Below are 26,320 nucleotides of genomic sequence, written 5' to 3' on the forward strand. Positions count from 1 at the left end.
TTCTGTTTATAATAAAAATAAATATGAAATTTAGTTCGCAGGCTGCTGTTCTTTACAAAATCTTAAATATTAAAAAAAAAAAATTAAATTTGAGAATCAACTCTACATTAGCTCAGCAAGTGGTTAGTCCGGAGGAGTAACGCGTTATCGGTTTGCCACCACAAAGAGTGGTCACATCAATACACCACTGTGAGTAGGTGCGAGCGAGAACGAGTACCTGACCTCTCACTCTGGCCCAACTGCACAATACCCAACATGATGCAGTTGCATCAGTGTTGCAAAGCTCTCAAAACAGTGCTTCCCAGCCACAAGGTAAAGGGTCACACACTAAGGAGTGTGACCAAACGGCCAATATCAGAAAATATATTTCCAAATAAAACCTACTCCAAGTGCGGCGCGGGCGGGGCGTTTTTCGTGAAAATCTACGCACGAAACGGACTTTTCGTAGTTTCCCGATAGTAGCATCCGTTTGTTTTGTTCTCTTTTTTTTCTGTTCGCCCGCCATTCGATCAATGAAGTGCCATTTAGTCGATTGTGATTCTGGGTGATTCACCGCCGATGCCAAACAAGAGGAAACACCTTCCTCTCCTCCGCTCCTTTTCGTGTGTGGTGTGTAGTGTGTGGGAAGGAGTCCCGACTGCAATGCACTCGGCGCAGCAACAACAGAGCTAACGCCGCTTAGTGACGCAAAAATAGGAATCAGAGCTAACCCATTTAAAGGATTAGGCCGTGGAACAGCAATAGGCAGCTGCCTTGCTGTAAAGTGCAATAAATTTCGAATCGCATTTGCATTCGCAGTTGGGGGAACTCAAATTCGAGTTGGAGTTGGAGTTGGAGTAGGCGTATTGGGCAAGAGCGTGCGAGCGAGAGGGAAGAAGTGCATGTGTGTGAGTGCATAAACTCCAAATTGTGTGTTCGGCCTGCTTCGGTTTCTGTTCGGTTATCGTGTTCGGTATTTCGCCCACGCAGCAGGGGAGGCAACAACAGCAACACAACAACTCCATCGAGCGAGAGAGCGGGAGAGCAAGGAAGCAGCGGGCTCCAGCGAAAATGCATGGGACACCAAGCACAAGGCACAAAGACAAAGTGCAGAGTTAGCTAAAAAAGAGAGAGAACACAAACAGAAATCGGAATCGGAATAGCGGTTAACGGGTCCCTTGTACTGCGAATCGTTGAAACTCAAGACGGATCGTTATCGCATTTCTTAAATTTCTTCAATTATGCCGAACTTTGGTGCTGCATCTGCGTCTGTTTCTGCTGCTACTGCCCCCACTTCTTCTACCCCCACTGTTTTCCTTTCTGTTTCTGTTTCTGTGCAATAAGCGATCATCGCAGCAGCTAACAAACAAAGAAAGGGAGGAGGAAACGAGGCAGCGAGCCTGCTAGGAGAGCACTCTCAATTGACTGAAGACTCCCACTCCCGCGCCCCCTACTCCTACTCATTGGCCTGTACTATGGATTGTGGTGGTCTTGCGGCTCAACAACACCAACAACAACAACAGCAGCAACAACAACAAAATCAGCAACAACTCTCACTCCAGCAACAACAAAAGGCTCTCAGTTGCCTTGAGGAAGCAGCAACAATAACAAATGTAAGTATCTCCCCATGCACTCCCCAAGTACCCCTAGTGCTATGTTTGGTGTGTGTGTGTCTTTTTGTGTCTTTTTCTTCTTCTTGTATTTCCTCTATACTTCATAACACGCACCCACATCTAAAAAAAAAAGAGGAAAAATAACGAAAAAATACACTTAAGAAAATTTATTGAAATTATCTTCTTATTGGAAAACAAAAACTTGGTTTAGTTTTTTGGTTTTTAAAAATATTGGGTCATGCTCATGTTAAAAAAATACTAGTTTTAATAATATTTTTAATAGAAAAGAATTACTTCTAAGCTAAAGTTTTTTATTTTTGTAAGGATACACATTCAAAGAATGAACTTTAAAATTTTCAAAAAGAAAACCAAACTGCCATTTGCCAACTCTGCGAACTCAAAAGATGAAAATGAAGAAAACTAACTAAAATTTATTGTTTTTTTTTATAGTCATAATAAACACAAAAAACATCCTGAAATAAATAGTTTAATGTAGATCAATGTCTAAAATTCCATCAAGATCGGTTGGGTAGTTCTCGAGATATCAAGTCATCCGAGTCTTAAGATAGTCTCGGTCTTGAGACAATGGAGTTACAATGGAGCTAGATTTATGAGCGACTATCTCCGAAAGTATAACTCAGATCGACATAAAGTTGGAACCCTATACATATGTATTTTGGACCAAAGATCCATTTGAAAGAAAGATTTTTGTTATTTATTTATTAAAGAAAATAAAAGTTTACAAAACATACTACTTAAGATCTAATCGCTGGCATCTTAGGCCTTCGGCGGTAAAAGGATTATATATAATACTAGAGATACAACAATAAAATAATATTATTTTTATTCCACAATTGTGGTGAATAAAATTGAAAAAAAGTTAAATTTACAAACATTTTTTCCAGTGCATTAAAGTGCAGTATTTTGAATTTCTAATTAGATTTTAACCGCGTGGGCTGAGGAGGCGGGGCCAGGCGGGGATAATCTTAAGGAAATATCCACCGCAAGCCGTACTTGAGATATCCAGGTACAAAGTTCACTGTTCAGTGCTCAGAGTTGCGTAGTATTCAAATGGCCTCCGACTCGGAGTCAGCCTCAGACCTCAAGATCCGAGCTCGAAAATGAGTCAAGGCGAGCTTGGAGAGTGCGATGATTAATCTCTAGGCCAGTTGCGCTGTTGTGGCAAAATAAAAAATGTACATACATATATGTATCTGTATCTGTATCTGAAGCACAACAACGCAGCATCAACAAAGTGCCGACACATTAATTGGCGTACTAGCTTTTTTTTGCTGGCCTCTTGGCTCTTTCTTTTCGGCTCTTTCTCCATTACTTTCTCCATCGCCGGGCACAAGTTCTAAATGGCTCGGATCATTCTGGAGCCCTCTGTTTGTTTACATATATGGAGGGGGAGAGCGGGGAATGCACGATTCCCGATGAAAGACGATGTGCAACGCAGTTGGTGTTGCCTCCTTTGTTTTTGCCGCAGCGGTCGCTGGCTTCGAATGGGTTCTTCCTTTTGCGTCGCGGCTCGGCGATTGCCTCAGTTAGTGGCATACCCTCTCCAAGTGAAGTCGATTAGCTGGTCCAAAAAAGGATGGTAATAGCTCGAAGGATAACTCGATGGGGGCTACTTCTTAAGGAAGAAATACCAAATATTTCAAGAAATTAAATAAAATAGTTCGATTCAGCTGATTCCTCCCAAAACAGCTGTTCAGACCATATATGGGTTAATATTCAAAAATATTAGCTTTAACCCTGATGGTCACCTTGGAAAGGGCATCCAGGAGTACGGGTCCTCCTACGTTCCCATTTCAATTTAGGTTTTATTCTGCCTCTCGCTACGTGACTGCAATAAAATTTAACTGCAATTACGTGCCGCCCGCACTGTCGTACATCCCATATCCGATTCCGTATCCTCGGCACTCCGCAGTGCGATGTAACAGCACGACACAGCCACCTCAAGGATGCGCAGCAGGACTTGCCTCAGTCCTACGCCGTGGGTGCGTGTCGAATTTGGTTAACTGCAAATTTTTGGAAAACTATACCTTTTACCTTGCCACATCCAGTATACACTGAACAAAGTCGGCTAAAGAGAGAGGCTTAATTTATAGAATTAAATTTAGAAATTATTAAATTTAGAAGTTCTCAAGATTCATTTAATTTTGGCTTTAAATTTAAATAAAAACATAAATTATGCAAAGAATTACGAATTAGTCCCACTGTTTGTTGCAGTGCAGCTAAGATAGAGAGAGCATTTAAACCGTTTGTTGCGTACGGTGTCCCGTAGCGAGAGAGAGAGAGCGTGAGCGGGAGAGCAAAAGAGTGTGCGCTGTCGCTGGCGACTTTTGTAGATCGTGGATGGTGGAACGTGGTGGCAGTGGTGGAACGCGTTGATAAGCAGCCCCGTTTAAAAGCATCCACAGCCGAGACATCTTTTTTTTTTGACCAAGTTGCCTCCTCGAGTGCACATCGCGGCCGTTCAGAGGGCCTGACAGTTCCGAGAACTCGCGGAAAAGCCGGTAACAGCGTTGCGGAACGCAACTGAACCGATGTGAGACAATTCGTCAATAAAATACAAGAAAAAAGCAACGCGTGCGTGGAAATCAAAGTGAACAATTTATTTTATTTATTTTTTTGTTCTGTTTTGATTGATTTCGCGTCTTTCAATTAGTATACGCTGCGTTGCGTCGTTTATTAAGTTCCTTACACTCTATATCCGTTCGTGTTATTGTTGTTGTTGCTGTTTATATACACAAGAATCGGCGGAAGAAGAAGAAGCAGCTGTAGCAGAAGCAGATTGTGGCATTCCGCGGGGCAAATGAAGCAATAATTAAAAGTGCCTTTTGTTAATTGGGGAGAAGTGAACGCAAAGCGGAGTGGCGGAGAAAGAGGAGCCCCGAAAAGCAACGAAATAAGAAAGGAGAGCGCCAGCAGCGGGCGGCAATCGAAATAAAATTGACGTAAACGTCGACGTGGTAAGAGGAATAACGGCTAGCCATCACCCCCGCAACTCTTCACCCACCCACTCACTCACTCACCCACACTCCCTCTCGCAGCCAGCAGGAGCTGTTTGTGTTTGTTTTTGTTTTTGGCAGTTAATGTTAATGCGTTTTCGCTTTTGTGTCTCTCGTGAAAGCAACGGGAGTGGACAGATGGGGGATAGCAGAGGGTTGGAGAGAGGGGATAGTTGGGGGGAAAATCCCCCGATATTTTGTTGGATTGCAGCGACAGCAGTTTATTTTGGGGCGACTCTGACTCCGAACAGCGTTTATTATTGTTTACTTCGTCTCCACTTTGCGCCTTATCTCCGTTTCCGCACTAACGGCGGTGGCAAGGCAAGGTGGCAACTCTGCAAAATGCGCCTTAGCCGTTCCCTTGCCTTTCGCCGGCTTCTACGCCCCGTTCTACGCACATGTGCGTCATCCCACCCCCACACCCCTGCCTTTTACAATCGCACCACCGAAATCCACATCCACAGCAAAGTCACCCGCATGCGGCGACTCCTTGGCCTCTCCTTCTCCTTCTCCTCCTTCTTCCTGGCTTAATTGCTTCTGCACGTTCGTCAAATATTTGCTCAACTCTTTTTAATTACATTGCCACCAAAATGGACTCGCACGCACACGCACACGCACATGAACATGCATCCACATTTTTGAGTTCTACCCCCTTCGCACGCACACATGTGCACTCCACACCAAAAACAGATTGTAATTGCAGATCTCTCGCCGATTGAGCGGGAGAGCAACAACAATCGGGGGGAGAGATAGAGAGAGAGAGAGTGGAGAGTGCATCTGGAACAGTGTGACTCAGCAGGCAATTCGTGGAAATGTGATTGATTTTATAGATTCCAACCAGAAAACTGCCTAGACCAGTTTTCCTTTCCCAACGCTGGATGCCCATTAATTTGTCATTTTTCTGGCCGTTGTCTGGTTGTCTTGCTGCCTGGTCTGGTTGTGGGTGCTGAACCATCGAGTGATTCAGGAAATTCAGTGTATGCCGAAGAATTCTTTTTAGTCACATGGCCAGTGTTTTATATTTACCTTTCTAGTCATTGAGTTTGTTTTATAATTAGTAGTTGCGGGTTGCGCAAGTCCATTTCGTAATTAAAATAATGTCTTGATAAGACACGCTTATTAATGAGTATTGAACAATAGTAATACTGTTTGTAATTAGCTCATTTTCCCACCTAAGCTTTCGTTTATTTCTAGAAAACTGCTCTGTTTAACTAGATTTTAAGGGCTTGCAGCTGGCACTTTTCTGTTTATTGTAATGGGCACCACCTCTGCACTCCATAACATCCACAAAGATGCAAACTCTTGGGTTCATTTCGCGGAAGTATCGCCATTCATTTACTTTTTAGGAATAAATCTGGCGTTTATTCGCCTCCATGTATAGTCTCCATAAAACACAATCTGCGAGAAATAAAGAAGCTGTTAATATTTGAGTAGGAGACAGTCTCTGTTTATACAAGTGCACATAGTTGAAGAAACACCACCTGAATTCTAGGGAACCCAGGGTAGGGGAACATGCTGTTTGACCGATGTGTTGCATTACAATGGCACCCTTGTGCCGCTAAAAAACTCCAACCCAAACATTAGTAAACCCGATAGTGAAACCGAAACCTCAGACTCGCTGCAAAAGTGTTCGATTTTGGTTTCTGGGAAGCGTAAACTTGGCACATTTTCTGGGATTGGGCTAACGAATGTGCGTAGTCTGTGCTTGAGGGAGTTTTGAAACCTACACCTGGTTCCCGGAACATTGGGAAATCTGGAAATGACAATGTCTGGCCCACTTGACCGAGTGATCCCCTAATGGAAACGTACCAGGGCGGATCTGAGGCAATTACCCTGGGCCAGGGGACCCATTCCACATCCCCCGATGGCTTTGAGTTCTCGTGCTTCTTCTGTTGGTTTCGTAAATGCCTGCACACGCAATCGCAGCCATGAAATGGGATTTCGCCCACACGAGGCCTTGACGCGGCCCACTGTACTGTAGAATGTAATGTCGCCTGCCCTGCGGCGAATTGGTTCGGTCCATCGGACCATCGGTCCCTGCCCGCCCCCCCTCTGCCCAGCATCCTAAATGTGCTCCCATTTCGACTGTGGATGCTCTTGCGGTTGTTTTCCCCCTTTTTGTTATTGCAGTCCGCACTTTGGTTGCACATTCTTCTTGGACGTTTTTTGCGGTTCTCCTGTTACACGCCTTGTTGCCTCTGATTTTGATTTACTTGTCCCTCCCGTTTCCTCGCTTTTTCCTTTTCCCTTTTCGCTTTTACTGTCGCTGCTACTGCCGCTGCTGGCAGCGACGCCGACTGAATATTTATGCGGCGACGCTGCTGCTCATTTGCTTTTGCTGTTGTTTTTGTCGCCGTAAATATTTTATTATGGCTGGTTTCCGTTTAGGAACCAAAAATGGGAAAAAATCATTTGCAGGCCGGAGCGGGACACACACACACGCGCAGTTCCATTTACATTCAGATTTTCATTTACAAGCCGCATACGCGAACATATTTTAAATTCTTTTGTCGCCATGTTCGTTTCGAAATGATGTACTTTGGGCTTGTTGCTTCACACGCCTGTGCTGGGGCTGCCTTTGCAGCCCCCGCTTTCGTGTCCCTTCTCTCTCTCTCCCTGCTCACTCTCTCTCCATCCCCAGCCCAGCCCCCTTGTCAATTTATGTTTCTGCTATCTGCCTATCGGTTCTCCTGCGTTCTCTATTGCCGCCATTCCGACAAAAAAAAATTCCATGTCATTCCGTTGCTTTTCATCGCCCCACTCCCCACTTCCACTCCCCGACCCTGTGCATTCGCCCTACAGTGGATCCAGTTAGTGGGTAGTGGAGAGTTTTATTTTTGATAATTTATATTGAAGAAATCTTTTAATTTCTTCCAGTGCAGCCCATTTCTTTCCCATTTGTTTTTGAAAAAGTCTCATATTTATTTGAAGGCGAGCGCAAAAATGATATTTATGTCGTATTTTTAGTTGCGGTTTCGGTTTTGTGTCTTCTGACTCCCCTCTTTCTGCTCCACTTCTTTTCTGCCCTGTCCTCTATCGCCCATCCCCTATCTCCCGTCCTCGCTTCTTCCGCCTTCCTCCGTGGGCGTCCGTTACAATTTGTAAATTATATTTAAACACGAGCTGTCACTGCCTCTGCCGCTGGTGCTGCCACTGCCGCTGCCACTGCGAAGTTGCCTCGCATGCGGTCGCCGTCTTTGGATTCCCATTCGGATTCGGATTTGGATCTGATTTGGGTCGGAACGGATCGGTTTCGATCTCGGAACTGCACCGGGAGGGGCGGAATGGTGTCTACCACCGCTGCCATCGAGTGGGCGTGCAGTGACCCACTTTTCGCTAATAGATTGCATTTTGCCACACGACCAGACACGGCATAGAGCCCCCAACTGCAGTTGCCAGCCAGCGCATTGAACCCTGCCTCCAACGGGCCTACGGTCACACTGCCCATCAGCTGACTCCCATTCCCAGGCCCACTATAAACACATATTTCCCCTCTTTCTGTGCTAATTGACTTTGCAATAAAAGTTTCAACACAGCCACACTACTCTACTGTATGCTAAATATGCCAGATCTAGATATAGACTAGATGACTAATTTATATACGGGGTCTTTAGCACATCTCGCATCTCGTATTCCGTATTCCGCATTCCGCATTCCGCTCCTAATTGGTTCAGCGGAGGCTGAAGCGAAACCGAAGCGTTCTGCGTGGGCTCTGCATTTAGCCGCCAATTTGCCGAATTAGTTTCTATAATTATAATGCACATTGATTGGCGGACAATCGAGCGCCGCTCCCATTCAGGCCGATGATTTGTGGCCGCCTTTATCGTCGCCATAATTTACTTAATTCACTCCAGTCCCAGCCCCTGCCCCTCGGGGGACTCAACCCCCAGACCTCAGACCCCAGTTCCAAGACCCTTCTAATTTGATAGAGCTGCAGTAAAAAATTTGTCAAAATGAGCTCTATGAGGCCAATAAGAAGAGGCACGGAGCGCAATCAGGCATTCGGATGATTGAGGAGGCAGTAGTCGGTGGTGGTGTACCCTGCACTTGGCGGCATCAACAAGTGATTAATGCTCCGGAGTGAGGGCAGCTGGGACGGGGCTCTAGGGGTGGGGGTGAGGGATTAGTGGCAAGGGTACGCAAGCTGATCGCCTGCCGAGCAGCCAGCACCAACCCCTATCCAGAGCAGAGGGCAGGCCTCGTCTCAAGTTACTGCCGTTGTCAGGACTGCACCTTGAAAAAAGGTTTCCAAAAGATGATTTCAAAGGAGGAAATATTTTGTTCTCTTGAGGATTGGGCTTTGAAAAGGATTAGGGAACAGGCTTATATAGGGAGTAGGTTTCTACTGGAAAGTATTATTTGGTTTTTGTTTAATAAGACTGGTTCCGATTTTTTAGGATTAGATTAGAGATTGGGGTGTTAATCCTTAAGGAGAAAACCTTATTCTTACCTTTACTATGAAATATAGTTTATAGTTTACATTTGTGTGTAACTATAGATATTACATTTCGGTGTATAGTTTATTGTAATATTTATTTATTATTATATTTACATATCTAATATTCTAAAGAATAACTCCCGGAAAAGAGGGCAGATATAGTATATATTTAGTTTATATTTTACCCTTATGAGGCACATGCCATTTTAAATAATTAGCAAGAATTAGTCTGTAGAAGAAATTAACTTGATTTTAGTTTAGAAAAGTTATCTAATATCTAATAATATCTTAAGATCTAAAGGTCTTATTTTAAGATCTAAAAGCAAAGGTTTTTTCAAAGCTTAGGATTCGAGATGGGAGATTCTAAATCTATTGCAATGTATTATTATTTTATTGTTATTTGTGTATATTTTAGCTTTATAAATTTAAAATTAATAAGTTAAACTATACAATCATCTGAAAGATGAATAATAAGGTTTTACGAGAAGTGAGATGTAGTATACATTTTTTCCTTTAAAGGCGTGTGTTTTACTTTATCTGGGAGGAAAAATATAGTGGACTATATAAGGAATGTTTTTTATGAAAAGGTATTATGTGATTTTTTTATTTTAAATCTTCTATCATATCTCAGCATCTTGTATCTTTGAGAATATTGAGATGTAATGAGAGCTTACATCTCAAGATCGGAGATTGTAGAGTCTATGTCTTTCAAGATGCATTTTACTTTGTGTGTATCATTAAATATGTAATATATAAAAATTGTTGATGCATTTTACATTTAGATGCTTGAGATATGAGATATATTTTACTTTTATGAAGAGGTTTCTATAGGAAAGAATTATTGGTTTCTTTCAAGTCTTACATATTTCATTATTTAGATGGAATTACTTAAAAAAACTATTTAGATAATAGATTTCGATTATTTAAAATTAACTTTTTAAAAAGTGAGATGCAGATAGAATTTATACATTTTGTACTTATAAGGCATTTGTGTTGAATACATAGGAGTATGTATATCTGGATATATTTTTTACTTACGTATGTATGTATGTATAGGGCTTACTTATGTATTTTATTTTGTAGTTTAAAGATTATAGGACCTTTGAAGAAAAATATGAAATTAACTAAAAAGAGCGATACAGATATTATAAACTTTTCAGACCCGAGCTTTAAATCAGAAACTAGAATCAAATCTTTTTTTAATATTTTTTTATTTTTTTTTATTATTATTTCATATCTTAAAGAATACTTCCTTCAGTATATCTGAATATAGTTCCATACCTCCCTATTGTTTAATATTTAAAGCCACTTCCCCTCCGTCCAACCTCTGCCCTCTCAAGTGACTCTTCGAGATAAAGACTATTTCCAGTTCGAGTAGCCTTTTGCGGGCCCTTCCATTCTCCGAGTGTACTCGAGGCACGCCTTCCAATGGGCCCAAATGGGATAACCAACCACCGCTGGAGGATGTACTCGAAAACGCATCTGTTCCGAAGGGTCCTGGCCCGGGCTGGCTGTCTGGGACGGAGGCTATCTTGATCTCGTAATCGGGGGACTGTTGTTTCGAGTGACTCATTGCGGAGTGGAGGGGGTGGGGGAGGGGGAGGAAGGAGAGGAAACAGAAGACTGAGCAGAGCGAGCGTCATCCGTACCTTTTTGGCAAGAGATTCTCTTCGTCTCCGCTGTGCCGCTCCTTCGTCCACTTTGCATTGTGCGGCCGGTGGCAGGTGCAACGTCTGTATTGTCTCCCCTGCGTGCCCCGAACAAGGAGCGAGGCCTCGGATCCGATTTGTTGTGGCAGTGGCAGCGGCAGCTGCATCGGAGGCCACGCGTCACTTGGCCGCCCTGCACGCGCCTTGCCGGGATTTGAGCTCTGGACCCTAATCTCTGGACGTGGAACAGGACCCTTTGCCTGTCGAAGATGTCTGCCTCAAGTGGGGCAGATGTTTCCCGAAAGGGTCGCGTGTGTTCGCTTAAGGAGTGGTCTTTCCTTCCGCTTCCCGATGACAGGCTGTCGGGACTTGAAATGCAGATCATACTTTCGGGAAAAGTGTGACTTATAGAGGGCTAGATTGGTGGATTATTTATATAGAATATATACTATATATCAAGTAATTCCCATTCCGAACCCCTTCCTATCGCTGATGAACTCTTCTTTGATATTATCTGTACTTCCTGGTTGGCTCTGCCTCTTCCTGAACTTGGAGATGGCAGTCACTGGAAGAGAATCTCCATTTCGAGGGGATGGGGATGGGAACCATTTCCCTCTGCCTGGTGGGCCCCTCAATTAGGCTGCTTAACGAACCGAGCCCAGAGTCACACCGAAACGAAGTCAGTTAAGTCGAGTAGTCACCCGCCTAGGGCCCTACTCCGAGGCCCGAGTCTTCAGGGCTCCGCGACGATGACCGAAGCACTCCACTCGCATTGTGAACTCCGTGTTCCACTTTTTACGAGCCAACCGATTCGCCAAAGGAGCCCCCTGCCGGCTGGCTCTATAAGGCCTCTTCCGCGGCCTGTCCCCGGAAGCTTCCATGCCCGAGTGGCCCAACTGGCGGAGTGTGCGTGGGGACCATTAAAAGTTAAGCTTAATGTATTAATTTAGTTTTTTGTCGCAGTTGTTGCTTTTTCGGCGAAACTTTGGCTGGCCGCTCTTGGGCGGTGCTGGTGCTGGTGCTGGTGCTGGCGCTGGCGCTGCTCTTTTTGGCCCGTCGTTTCCATTAATCGACTGCGGAAGTCCACGACTGCCTGTAAATGTCCACAAACATGAGAATATTCATAATGCTTTCGGAGGCCTTGAGCTCGCGGGGAGGGAGGGTCAGGCCCACCGAGACCGAAACCCAATCCAAGCCAAACTCCGACTCGAGTGTCAGGTTTTCGAAGGGAAACGAGGCTTTTATATTTGGTTCACTTATGAATATTATTTTATTATTATTTGTGTTATATTATTATCGAAATATTATTATTGTTTGATTTTTTAATAGAAATGTGTTTTTCACCATTTCTTGCCTTATATTTCAAGTACCGGGTATCTCATTGTTGCATGCTCTTAGCAGACAAACAAGTTCATGTTTCGATAATATTGGGCTTTTTTAAATACTACATATATTTTATTTTATATATTATATATTTTAAATATCAAAGTATTGTCTGAAGGAGTCATATTTGTTTCTCATTGTCTTCAAAACTGGTCTTAGTACCGGGTATTGTATGGTTGCTTTTTAATACGACTGCTTTTAGCCACCGATTGAATTTTTTCTGAAAGAAACTATTGCTTCCGAATATACTGTATATCTATTTTTTATGGAAAGTGTTTTATTTCTTATTTATGCTAAATTTTTAACTTAAAATTATAAGCACATTATTGTAAGTTAACTAAAAAAAAGGTTACACTTAGCAGTCTTTTATATGTCTTCAGATTCATCTTTTTTCATCGAAAATGTACAATTTTTAGGAATATTCATATTTCTGTTTTTATTTTTTTTGGAATAAAAACTTTAAAATATTGGGAGGTGTATAAAATCTGTTAAAAATTGAAAAGTGATGAAAGTGTGACTTCAAAAACTGCTTTTCTCAGTATCGGGTATCGTATAGTCTACTTATTTATAGGCTTGTTGTGTTGGCGCCTTCATGGAATTAATACAAAATAGAACTCTTTTCAAAAATTTCACATTTGTTTTAATTACCTTACCTTACCTTAATTACCTTAGGTTTTTATCAGGTCTAGGTATAGTTATAGTATACCTTTTAAAAGGCTTGTTACAATAACGCCTTCTCCTCGTCATTCAAATATTCGATTATTTGAACAAATGTTTGATTCTAATACCAATAGTACCAACTGCTTTCAATTTATTTTGATTTTGTTATTTTAATTAGATCTAGGAACTGATTAGTTTTAAAAATTTGTTAAAAGCTTACTTAGTATTTCTAAAATACATTTAAAATTTATTCCCTTAGGGCCTCAGTGATAATGAATATCCTAGCTAGAGTATAAGAGGTTACTTCTTAGCAGTCTCTCCTCGAGTAAATTCCTGACAAGTGTTACTGAAAAATACCAACAATGAGGAACATTCTCTCACATAAAATTTATTAAAAAAAACACTTGCTTTTAGACAACTAATCAATTAAAAAATTTTTGAATGTTTTCGTATAGAAATTATGCATGTTGTTTGAAAAATTATTATTTATATTTTTATTATTATTAAAGGAAGAGAAGCTTAAAAAACTAAACTTACTTCGTGGGTATAGCACTGGCAGCGAGGCTTTTGGATTTTTGGAAAAAATATTTTATATAGATATATTCATGTTAAAGCCTTATATGTTTTATAATAAGAACTTTTTATCTTAACTTTAAAGTTTTTTATAATAAAAATTATCTTTAAAATGTAGACTCATTTTTCTCTACTCATTAAGTAAATGGTCCAAGTACCGGACATTGCATAGCTTGCATTGCAAGCCACTATAGTATTTTAAGGTTTATGTTTTCTGGCAGAGTCTTTTAAACATACTCCTCGTATTGAAAACGTCAAGTACGATTCTGTTTAATTTTAATAATGATAGTACCCCTTTAAAGTGCATTTTAGAAAATAAATAATTTACCATATAAGTGATTCTAATTCGTGATTCGGGTGTCGTACAGTTCTACTCTTAGTGAGTAGTGTTGGGTCTTAAAAGACACCCAAATCCCCAATTTCTCTCAGTGTAGCTCATCTCCGTTTTAATAAAGCTCCCCAAAAAATATTCCCCGCCCAAGTCCGTGAAGTCCGCTTTCCCACCCATTTCCATGACGTCATGGCCGCTTTTAGTTAATTGCTGGGAAATTATTGTAATGCGTGAAAAGTAAAAAGTCAAGAGTAAAGTAAAAGTAATTACTCTCGGCGCTGGGCGTTGGGTTCTGGGAGTTGGGAGCTGGGAGATGGTCCCCCGGGAGCGGAACGGTCCCAGAACATGCAACCGAGAACACGGTGCCCAGTGGCCTGCTTTCGGGGCGAGTTGAGTAGGTCGTGAGTGGATTAGAGTGGCCTGGGGGGGGGGGGCCTTGTTTGCTCAATTGTTAGAGAGATAAGATACGGTTAGTGGGTTGCTGGGTTGGCTGGCAGGTGGCTGGTGGCTAGTTGGGCTAGGTACAGGTCCGAGGTCTGAAGAAGGGGCAGTTCACTGTCGGAAGTGAGTCTCTGTCAGCCTCGAATGGGAATCGGACTTAATGAGTCCTCTCTTCTGTCTGCCCATACAATTATCGGGTCTGGCGGGCCATAATTGGCTTATCATGGAAATAATACTGGTGGCACTGATCTGGGCCAGCGTGTTTCTCGGCCCAAGGTGAGCCAGAGCCAGCGATCCGCTGCCCAGAACATTGAACTGCATCGGAGACACCTATTTACGGATGCCAGCCCTGGCCGGGGGCAGTTATTAATACTCACGGAGGTCTGTACTATGAATGTATATAGAAATACCAGAAACGAGCTCAGGTTCCATTCGAGCCACTCGTCGTAACTCACAGCTCTGTGGAGGGCGCCAATTAAGAGTGTGACTTTATGGCCGGCCATTAAAAATGTGCCAGTAAGTGCCTCGATCGTGTTTTGGGCGAGCAAGCCTTTGTCCAGAGCTTAGAGCCACTGCCACTGCTACTGCTACTGCCTCTGCTACTGCAGTTTGCAGCTCCAATCTCCAACTCTCCTTTATGAACTCTCGTAAATCTCTATAATTTATGCTACTTTTGGGGATATACTCCTAAACGCCAGTTATGACCTGGGTTATAGGAGGTTACTACTATTTCCAAGTTGGGAGAGTCTATATCTCGGATATGGGGAAAGCCAGTGCCTTTCTGGGGACTTGCTTTCCGAACTTCTCCAAGTTCCAGAAGAGAGCCAGCTCTGTTTGCACTTCGACTGTTTGGCACTTGGATGCGAGGACGCCCCAGACTGCTGGGAATTGTTTGCTGCAACTGGGAGATCGGGAGACTGGGAGACTGGACAACGAGCGACCTAAGCAAATAGGCAAACAAGCCTCGTAAACCAACAACAGCAAACGGGAGGCCGAGGAAGGAAAGCTCTCCCAATGCAGAGTCAATTAGATTTCGTTGCCGCGGCCTGTCATTGAACTCTGCCAGCGGACGGGCCGGACAGATAGAACCGAGTGGTGTGGTGTGGAGTGGTGGCGAGGGGAGTGGAGTGGCGAGGCCCGCCTATCTCTATTCCCGCGTCGCACTTTGTGTACACTTCCATCCATAAATCAACGCTAACCGAGCGGGGCGGCAGCCTCAGCTTCGACAGTGGATCTCTAACCTCGTTTTAACCTTCTCTCCCTTACCACCTCACAGCCCCCACCCCCATGGCATCTGCCTCGGAGCGGCCCCTGCCCTTCGTGGTGCGTTGCACAGATGACACTGGCCGGACACTAGTCCCCAGTGCGGTGCCAAAGTGCCAATTACCTCCAAAAAGAAAATAAAAGCCAACGAAAACAAAACCTTTTCGAGCCACGCAATGACTCATTCAGTGAAGCGTTGAAAGGCCATTAAAGAGCCAGCTCCAGCTCCAGCTCTAGCTCCAGCGCTAGCTAGCCCGGCTAGCAGTTGCTGTTTGGCAGTCTTCGGGCCCTGTTTACACCTTGTCCGAGTCCCACTTACCGGACATGGTGCGCATCGGGATGGACGGAGGCCTGGAGCCCCTCCAGGTTAGCACCCACTGATCTTCCAGCTTCTTGAAGTGAATCATATTTAGTCAAAGTATTTAGGCGCTAACTTCATACTTACTTTGGCCTGGTATTCTTTTGAGAATATTATCATTAATATTGGAATCACTCGTAGTTCTGAGGGAACTCATAACCAATCAGCTTGAATACAAAGTGAATAGTTTTTACTTGTTTCAAAGTATTTAAAATACTTGAAGAGTGAAGTGAGCTCGAAACTCTTGCTATTTTATGTTGCTATTCGACAATAAAATCAATACTAAAAATATTCAATCAGTACAATCAATCGGTTTGAATGCAAAGTGAATCGTTTATACCTTATTCAGAGTATTTCAGATACTTGAGACTGAGTTCGAAACTCAGTTACTGAAAAACAAACTGAATAAATGAATTTGGTTTATTATTCTATTGACAATAATTAACCATCAGCACTCAAAAAAAATAATCAAAACTCATAGTCAAACAGTTTGATTGCTCAGTGAATAAAGGCATTTTATTCAAAGCTATATGAAAAGGTTCAGTTCTAAAACGACACTCATATTGAAACTGTTTGAAATCATCAAGTGGAAAGTGTCCAAACACTCAGTTACTGGATAAAAAACCTATTTTGTATGGGTCCTACATCTAATGACCTATCTTATTGGCAATAATGTGAATACTTTTAAAAAAAACTAGTTTCTTTGAATATTAAAAAAAATAATATTGAAATAGTTTGAATATAAAGTTCCGAGTATTTGAGAGATCAAAGGATCCGTATATACAAAGGCAGTTTTTAAAAATACGGTCCTTCTAAAAATATATATATATTTTGATGGTTTATGTTTTTATTTTTTATTAAATCTGTATATTTAAACCCTACTTGCTGTAAGTCTACTTGCTAATCTTGAACCTTATAATACCCAGTGCTTACTTTCTTAAGGGAGTAATACACCCGACATTTTCCATATTTATTTTTTTGTTTACTTTTAAAGAGTGTGTTTCAATTAAAAGGCGTTCAATGGAAAATAACAAAGCTACGTTTTATTTTTAAATTTAAATTTTGACTATTTTTATTCCTGCTCTTGCTACTTTTTTAGTTACTTTTAAAGAAAGTGAGTCTGAATTCTGAAATTCGAAACGAAAATTCAAAATACAATTTTTAAGGTAAAGATGGAGCGGATTTTTATGAATAAATATACAAAAATGAATTTATTTTTGAGTGAAATGGCGTTTTCCATTTTAAAGCGTTTTTTGAAGTTAATAAAAAAGTTATTTATCAAAAGTGAAATATTTAAAAATAAAATAAAAGTTGCTAAAACACATAAATTTGAAGTCTAAAGGTTTTTAATTCCTTTTTTTTGTATCTACATATATGATCCATCATTCGGTTATGATAGGCCCCGAACTTGTATTCTTTTTTAGAAATTTCAGAATAATTGTTAGCGTTGCTGTAATATATAGACTATATACTATACTCTATAGTTAGTACTACAGTATATAGTATACTCTACTACAGTACTATCTATACTCTTCTTCTATCCTTACTATACTAGTACTATATTTACTGTACTATATGTACTGTACTATGTACTGTACAATCCCATACTATTTATTTAGTCTCAGGTTATACATATGAGGTGTTGACAAAATATTTCTAATCAATAATACAACTATAGTACTACCAGTAATAATACTTTTGAGTGCAGAGTACAATAAATAAATAAATAAATATTAAAGTTTCAGTATTATAAAGTAGTATAATAATATGAAAGTAAAGTATATGCTGTTTATTCCAATCAATAGATGCTATGATATGTTTCTTAAAAACCCTGCAAAAATGTGACTTTTTCACACAAATAAAAGGTTCATCCCCCCCTAAAAATAATAAATCATCAACTACGATAGTTGCAAGTGGTGTACTTTCCAGATGCAGATGCCACATTTTGTGGTGAGTCTCTATTAATGAGGTGTTTGGTCAAAATGCCATTTATTTAGGAGCTTTATGAGGCAGGATGGGCGTGGGCGTGATGTACGGTATGGGGTGTGGAGCCATGAACTGTTGCCTAAACTCCATGACTACGAGTACCGGGTATTAAACACTAACCCTCCCCTCCCCTACCCCGTGGCTGTCCAGCATGTGTCATTGTTTTGTTGAGAGTTGTGTGTGGTGTGTGGGGATTCTTCGCTGCGTGTCATTTCTTCCTTTTCCTTTCCTCCTCCACGTGGCCAGTTGCCAGTTGCCAGTCATTGTAATTGTTTTTTGCCCTTTGGCCCCCGCCCTACGACCCTGCAGGCCCGCCTGCCTGTGTTCTTTGTCGCTTTAGTACATGACTTGTGCCTTGGAAAATGACTTAACACTGGCCAGCCAGTCAGTCAGTCAGCCAGCCAGCCAGCTAGCTAGTCAGCTAGTCAGCTGCAGCAACACAACTACCAACAATAACAAAAAGCATAAAAAAAAAAACGAAAAATAACAAAAAAACAGCATCAGTGGCGATAAAAAACAGAGCTCGACTATCAGCAAAGCTGCTGGAGAAACGCCAAAAGTAGAAGGGGAGGGAGGGGACTGCATAGGGGCAAGGGGCGTGGCAGTCAGTCAACTCTTGCTTTCCAGCCAAACGGAAATGTGTAACGTGTTTGGGCCGAAAAGTGACGCCGCCACTGAGATAATAAATAATTGCGAGGGGGGGCTGGGAGGGGGGTTAGCCAACTGATGAGCGGGGAGAGGGGAGTGGGGGAGGGAGCAACAGCTGCTGCATTGGTAATCAACAATCGGCAATCGCTAATCGCGGAATTGTCATTCGGCAGCGGACGCTCCAATGTGGCACGTTCCTCATGAAAGTAACTGCGGCAATCGGCGACTGATTTAACTTTCTGGGCTTCGGGGTCTGGGGTCTGGGCTTTGGGGCCTCTCCAGCAGAGCTGTGGAGTCTCCTAACCTAGTATGGTCTTAGATATGGAGGCTTCCAGTTGCAGAGAAGAGGTGTCATCCCAAATAGAATAGAAAACTGCAAGTCCCTCAGCCGATTACTAATCCTGACCTTCTCTCTTTGCAGATCAACCTAAAAAGCATTTTGGTGGGCAGTGCTGCCAGCGGGGCAGGAGCCGCAGGAGCAGGAGCAGGAGCCGGAGACTCCCCTGCGGGCGTGGGCGCGGCCGCGGGCGTAAAGCTGCGCAGGCACAGCGACCGACCCTTGACCGGCGAGGCCAGCATTCAGCAGTCGCACACCTATCGCATCTCCATGGCCAACCTGGAGGACACGCAGGAGTCGGAGCTGGACCAGATCCTGGGCGAACTGAGCCTGCTGGAGCACCAGATAAGCTACGACCAGGCGACGCTCCTGCTCGGAGGGGCGGGAGGAGCCGCCAACATGTCGGCCGGAGCCGTTCGTCCTGGGCTTCCGGGCAGCGGCGGCGTTAATCCGATGCCGTCCATGTCGGCCGCCTCGTCGCGCTCCCACTCGCGCACCAACAGCACCATCTCGGCGGACGTGAGCAGCTGCTCCTCCTCGGGAGTCTCCGAGAACGGACACAACAGCAGCGGGGGTGGCGGAATGATGGGCAGCCTCCAGACGCCGCCGCCGCCGCCCCTGCCTCTGGCCGGCATGACGATGGGCATCACGCTGGGCGTGGTGACGCCCCGGGAGCCGCGCACCGAGTCCCCCGACAACGACTCCGCCTTCAGTGACACTGTCTCCCTGCTGTCCAGCGAGTCGTCTGCTTCCTCGAACGCCTCCCTGCAGCAGCAGCAGATCCAGCAGCAGCAGCAGCAGATGCAGCAGCAGCTGGGCGGAGGAGCTGCGCACGGGCACCGCGGCCAGGTAGCCAGGAACGGCAACAACATCTCCAAGGCGGCCAAGATCCAGCTGGCGCTCCACAAGCTGGAGCACCCCTCCATCCGGAGGCTGTTCGTCAAGGCGTTCACCGCCGACGGGGCCTCCAAGTCGCTCCTGGTGGACGAGCGCATGATCTGCGGCCACGTGATCCGCCTCCTGGCCGACAAGAACCACGTTCAGATGCAGCCCGTCTGGTCGCTGGTCGAGCACCTGGGAGATCTTCAGATGGGTGAGTTGGGTCTCAGATGGGTTCTTCCAGTCTTCCAGCTTCCAGGATAACTTGACTAATCTCTGTTCTTTCCACGCAGAACGCCTCTTCGAGGACCACGAGCTGCTGGTGGACAACCTGATGAACTGGAACTCGGACGGAGGCAACCGCGTGCTCTTCCAGCAGCGGTCCGACAAGGTGGCGCTGTTCGCCCGCCCGGAGCTGTACCTGCCGGGCCCCCAGATGGCGCCCGGCTGCCAGCACGACGAGCAGACCCGCCTCATGCTCCTCGACGAGTTCTTCGAGGCGCCCGTCCAACCCGCCTTGCAGCTGGACGGCCCCCTCTACATGAAGGCCGACCCGAAGAAGGGCTGGAAGCGCTACCACTTCGTCCTGCGCACCTCCGGCCTCTACTACTTCCCCAAGGAGAAGACCAAGAACGCACGCGACCTGGCCTGCCTGACGCTCTTCCAGGGCCACAACGTCTACACCGGACTGGGCTGGCGCAAGAAGTGGAAGGCGCCCACGGACTTCACTTTCGGCTTCAAGGCGGCGGCGGACTCCTCGCTGGGCAAGTCCTGCCGCTCCCTGAAGATGCTCTGCGCCGAGGACATGCCCACGCTGGACCGTTGGCTGACGGCCATCCGGGTGTGCAAGTACGGGAAGCAGCTGTGGCTCAGCCACAAGATGCTCCTGGAGGACCTCTGCCTGGGTGGCGGCAACGGCACCGGCCCCGGCGGTCGCGCCGACGGCGATGCCGTGTCCCAGTCCAGCTTCGCCGTCTCCATGCGCAGCGAATCGATCTCGAGCATCTCGTCGGCGGTGCCTTCGCAGTGCGGCAGCGTCTCCTCGGCCATCAGCAGCATGTCCTCGACGATCTCGACCAGCGGCCGCACCTCGCGCGCCTCCAGCAGCAGCTCCAGCGGCTGCCTCTCCGACGATAACAACGGCTTCGACTCTGAGTTCACCACCGGGACCATCAAGCGCAAGCCCTCGATGAAGCCCAACCTGCCGCTGACCACCATGACGCGCCAGCTGAAGGAGGTGGGCGAGATCACCATCTGCGAGAGTGCTGGCGGGGACGCGGGCAGTTCCCCGGAGAGAAGCGGCACCCTGACGCGTCGCCACAGTCGCCGCAAGTCGCAGGAGAGCAACGGCAGCGGCACCCTCAAGCGCCGCCCAGTTCCGGTTGTGAAACAGCAGCAGCAGCAGCAAGTGGCGGAGCCGGTTGTACTGGGAGGCAGTGCCTCCTCCAACTCGTCCAGCAGCAACTCGACGCCCACGCCCACGCCTAGCATTTGTGCCAAGCCGCCGCCCGGCGATGTGGCCTCGATGATGTGTTCCTCCACCCTGTCCCTGGACTCGCTGCCGCCGCCGCCCCCTCCGGTCGCCTTCGAGGGAGCCGACGAGCAGGATGTGTACGGTTCTCAGCTATCGCTGGCCTCACTGCCGCCACCTCCGCCGCCCGAGGACGTGCTGGCCATGACCTATGCCGCCGGGCCGCCCAGTCCGGCCACGCCCACGAACATGAATCCGGCGCCTCTGGGCATGATGGGAGTGCCCAACAGCAACGGCGCTTTGCCGCCGGCCGTCCCGGCCAAGCCTGTAAAGCCCGCCGGAGTGCTGAAGGCTGCTCCGCCGTACAAGGCGCCTCCCGACTACGTGGGTCCCGCCCAGCAGCAGCAGATGCAGGCTGGTCCGCCGCTGCCGCCGCCGCCGCCCGCCCAGAAAAAGGTATCCTTCGCGGACTCGCCGGTGCTGCTGCGCCGGAAGATGTGCTCCCCGGAACCGGTGCTGCCCCAGCGCTCGCCCAGCACCACGCTGAGCTGTCACTCGAGCGTGTCCAGCGGCGGGTCCGGATCCGCCTACCACATCTACGCCCCGGGGCCAATGCTGCCGCCGCGCACGGACCTGGCCCGCCTCTCCAGCCAGAGCAACGGCAGCAGCAGCGGTGAGGTGACGTCGCCGAAGCGCCTGCAGGAGTCGGCCTCGAATCCGCCGCGCGACTTCCTCAAGGATCTGCAGCGGGTGATGCGCAAGAAGTGGCAGGTGGCTCAGAAGTGCAAGCTGGAGCCAGCCACCACACCGCACGAAGTGCTGGGCTTCCGCGACTTCAGCAACGAGGACCTCCTGGCCGCCCACAACCTCAATTCGGGGGCGAACTCGTCGCACTACTACCGGGAGACGGCCAACGTGAGCCACTGGGTGCGGGAGCACTACGAGTACGCCCACAACGCCCTCTACGAGAACGTGCACGGCCAGACGAATGGCGCCGGCCAGGTTGGGGCCAATCCGATGGTCAACATGGCCATGAACCCAGGCGCAGGCGATGCTGCCGGCTCCCCGCCGCCACCGCCGCCGCCCGCCATGGGCGCGGCCAAGAAGCGTCCGCCGCCACCGCCTCCGAAGCGCAGCGACAAGACGCACCTCACCAACCGGGTGTAAGAAGCAGTGCAGTAAGTGGCATTTAGGATCTATTTTCGAAACAGACTAACCCGTATCCCCCTTCCAGGACACTTGGACATTCTTTCACTAAAAGGAAGGCCTTGTCGGCAGGCAGAGCGAGAAGAATCATAAAATTCCTATTTACGTTTACGGAGCGCAACATTAAAAGAACACGACCTCGAACACACTATTGGTACGCGTCGCGTACGACTATATATATCTACTAGGGATATATGCTATCGCCACGCCCACTTCTCTCACACAAGTATTATACACAAATCGGAGAATCAAACTCATCCCCGTCGTAGCCCATTCGATTCTCGCTTCAAGAGCCATTCGGAATATCAGAAGGAAGGAGGAGCGGACTCGATCGTCAGCTCGTCTGTCTTAGAGAAAATATTTAAGCTAAATTTTAGATTGTAAAAAGCGAGAGCAACCTATATTGTAATGAATTTTTTTTAACGATAGTGCATTATTTTACAAAAATAATCAAACGAGCGTCAGATTAAGTGTACATTGTTTTCGATTACGATTTCTATTTCTATTCTTCATTCGCATTTGTTTTTAGTTGCTATTCGGTTTTTAAACTCATCATCTCTTGTTTTAGTTGCGATTTCTTGTATCCGATAGTAGACGTTCTTCAGGCGCATGAAATGAGCTGCGCTAGCAATGGAAAGCCTTATAAATGATATAAGAATCCCGAATGTATAACCCCTCATATAAGCTTCTAAACTCATATTTCTGTTATCAAAAAGCCTCGTTTGATCCTTGATTCGAAACTTGAGCCCCACATAGATTAGCCAAGTTCATCCATAGCGAAGAGTGTATCTTCTCATTGTACTTATAGGCCCGGATCAACAAGCGGATCAGCCATAAAGTCCTTTTCCCTAAGAATACAATGTGGGATATGCATATCCAAACTAAAGTATGTTAAAGGCAATAAGCGCGAGGGAATTATTTCTGTACACAAATCAAACATTAATTGTAATAATTGTAACAGTAGGCATTAGTTTTGCTGATTTTCGGTTCATATCTGTACGTATAGCAAAGAAAATAAATGCCTTCGGCCTTGGTAGTTGTAATCGCGGCTTTCAACTCTCATTAACTGTTTTGTGTGCGTTCTTTGTAGTAACTTGTTTGCCATTTGTTTTGTGTGATTGTGTACAGCAGGAGACAGCCATATACCTATGATAAATAGACGATTACGAACCATAGTCCTGAAGCACAAGCTAGCAGTCTAAGCTTGCTTCTGGGTCTTTTGTTATCGAACCATGATCGAGCCCATAAATCGACTAACCTCCAGCTATCCTAGTAAAGTGTTCAGCCCCCTCCCAGCCTTGTTTTTGTTCCTCGTCCTCTGTCATATATCCTCACACACGCATACCTATCTAAGTGAATATTAATGTAACTGTACGTTTTTTTTTAAATAAATTATGGTGAATTCGCATTTTACTTTCCTACATAAACAGAACTAAAGGGTATTATGCATATAGATCTAGACTCTAGAGATAAAACAAACATACTTGACTAAAGGAAATGCCAATTTTTTAAAGCTTGAATTTATATAAAATATATATGAAGATATTTTTTAGAAACTATACGCTATATATATATCTATATATGTAGTAGGAGTGCAAGGATGTGCCATAGGCGCCGTCTTCACGAAAGGAATACTTTGCAACATTTTTTGCTAAATAAATGAACTAAAATCGAAGTGAATACTTAGACACTAAGTCGGAAAACAGAGCATAAAGAAGGGGCTTAAATCAAAGCTAATGAAGTATATGATATATGGTATTATATATGCATATGGGAAGGCCATGGAAGTGGAAGCTAGAAACTTACTTAACGCTTAAACTAAAAACGAGCATTTTAAGGATCATTTTGTTTGCCATCTTACGAGAATATTATTTATTTTATTTGTTTCCGTTCGTTTGCTTACATACATATATTAAATATTTGAATTTCAATGTATCGATAAAAGTGAATTAATTAAGTAAAGCAATGTTCTTACAAAACGGACAGGAAATCAAACAGAATGCAGAATCCTAATTATATTGAATAAGCGAAAAGTTAAAAAAAAATAAAAATAAAAAACAATTTGCAGCCACAGATCGAACCGAAATGAAAGACTTCAACTGCAGGAGAAATAATAATTAAATTTATAATTCAGCAAATCATTCTATGCATTAACTACAAATTTACAACAAAATACAGAAACATGAAACACACAACAACAAACTACAACTAAACTAAAAGTAAAAACAATTAAAATAAAATTTAAATAATAAACACAAGAAATTCTTTGCAGGTCTATTATATAGTGAACAGTGTTGCCATTTGATACGATTTTTTCCACAAATAAAAACACATTTGATATAAAAATATATATTACTATATATACCTTATATTCCGATCGAATGGAATTTTTTGTAATTTTGATAGAAACATTCAAAACAAATAAAAAAGAACAAACAAAAACTGTGCGAAAGAAACGTGTTATGAAAACTATGAGAAATAAATGCAAGAAATGCCTAAGAAAAATGAAAACCAATGGTTTTTCTTAATTAATACAAAATTTATTTATTTTATAATTACAATTATTATATTTTATATAAATATAATATTTATAATTACAATTATTCCTCTCCTCGACCCTGAAGTATGTACTGAGTCTATAAATACCTATGAAATGAGTCCCTCGCCTGTCTGATTTTGGGCAGATGTCATATAGGATTCTGAAAATATCTGATATCCATTTTTGTGACGAAAAAATTCAGTATAGGTGTATAAAACTACACATTAAAAACTTTTCTCAAACTATAGATTTTCTTTTACGTGCCGAATCAGAATAGTTTTTAATGTATACGGGCTTGACAAAATTGTGTAATCATATAATATAATTATCTCTTCAGTTAGCGGATCGTCCCATATATAAGCGGTATTTCATAAGTTGCGTCATCTAAAGGGCTGTTTCCAAAAGTAACATAATTTAAATTTTTAGACCCAATTTGAGAAAAAAAACATTTTTCACTATTTGTCACATTGGACAGTTTAAATGACTGAAAGTATGGTTTGGTAGCTTTACTGGTTTTTATACCCTTTCTGATGGTATTATTATTTTTGTCAAAAATAAATAAAATTTTGGCAGTAAAGGAGACATCTCCAAACCCATTAAGTATATATATTCTTGATCAGGGATACCTCCTCAGTTGATAGAAGCGTTTCCGCCTGTCCGACAGACTGTCTGTCTCAATTTGAAAGCTATCGACTTGAAACTTAACACACACCATTCTTTCCTTTGCACGGAGTATATAAGTCGGAATGGCTATATCCTATAGCTGCCATATGTTTAGGTGTTTTAGGAGTTATAGAGTTGGTATTTCCTAAGGATTCTAATTTTGTTAAAGTGATCCGACCTACCTACTTTGCATATGTACATAGATTCTTTTTACTATTTGCATTTTTTTGAGCTCTGAAATGGGATTGGATCCTAGGAATGGAGCATCCTTCCTTAGGCTATTTTAACTCGTCCGCCAGTTTAATTTTTAGATTTGTTAACCCCACAATGCAGCGGGCTTTATTATTTCGTTATTATTTGAATCTTTGTGAGCTATTCTCGTTCCTTTTGGCCTTTTTTTAAGTGAAATTATATTCGATATTTTCTTTTCTTTTTATTTTTTATTTTTTTAGAACAGTAAGGGTTTTTATATGGGTTTCTAATTTTGAATGACGATTGGAATGACGACAGCGTCTAATGCCATCTATTTATTTGGTTTTACGGCGTATAATATTGTTTCAGTTGACGAATAATTTGTGAAATTTGTATTGATCCTGATCATATATGTCTTCATATCTTCGTATATTCTTCGTTTATACTGTATAGGGTCGGAGATGTTTCCTTCACTGCGTTGCACATTTTTGACGAATATTATAATACCCTTTTCAATGTATGATCAACGACTTTGGAATGGAATGAACAAAAATATGGAAGGAGATTATTAATATAGCAGATTTATTTAGATGAAGATTTCTTTTCCTTAATGGAAGGAGAAGTCCCTAATGATCTGAGGAGTTCATGTAATTTGGCAAAATTTCTCCAAGCAATAAGGAAATAAAGACTCAAA

The 26,320-nt window shown here is 44.0% G+C and overlaps 1 protein-coding gene across 3 annotated transcripts; it reads left to right on the plus strand.

The window, feature by feature from the left end:
- Positions 1-367: 367 nt before the first annotated feature.
- On the plus strand, positions 368-23,640 carry pico. 3 transcript variants are annotated; one of them, XM_043211188.2, is made up of 4 exons: positions 368-1,592; positions 18,761-19,769; positions 19,849-22,204; positions 22,261-23,640. In XM_043211188.2, the coding sequence occupies exons 1-3, from the start codon at positions 1,455-1,457 to the stop codon at positions 22,191-22,193; spliced, it is 3,492 nt and encodes a 1,163-aa protein (XP_043067123.1). In that variant the 5' UTR covers positions 368-1,454; the 3' UTR covers positions 22,194-22,204; positions 22,261-23,640. The 3 variants fall into 3 exon arrangements, with proteins under 3 accessions (XP_043067123.1, XP_070137437.1, XP_070137459.1); XM_070281336.1 differs by lacking the exon at positions 368-1,592 and adding an exon at positions 3,174-3,192; XM_070281358.1 differs by lacking the exon at positions 368-1,592 and adding an exon at positions 4,023-4,570.
- The last annotated feature ends 2,680 nt before the right edge of the window (positions 23,641-26,320 follow it).

The sequence above is a fragment of the Drosophila bipectinata genome, chromosome XL, assembly GCF_030179905.1.
Source record: "Drosophila bipectinata strain 14024-0381.07 chromosome XL, DbipHiC1v2, whole genome shotgun sequence".
NCBI lineage: Eukaryota > Metazoa > Arthropoda > Insecta > Diptera > Drosophilidae > Drosophila > Drosophila bipectinata.

Coding starts and splice junctions, on each gene's coding strand:
- pico (XM_043211188.2), top strand. CDS start 1,455: ATGGATTGTGGTGGTCTTGCGGCTCAACAACACCAACAACAACAACAG. Junction 1,593..18,760: donor AAGCAGCAACAATAACAAAT/GTAAGTATCTCC, acceptor CTCTCTTTGCAG/ATCAACCTAAAAAGCATTTT. Junction 19,770..19,848: donor CCTGGGAGATCTTCAGATGG/GTGAGTTGGGTC, acceptor CTTTCCACGCAG/AACGCCTCTTCGAGGACCAC.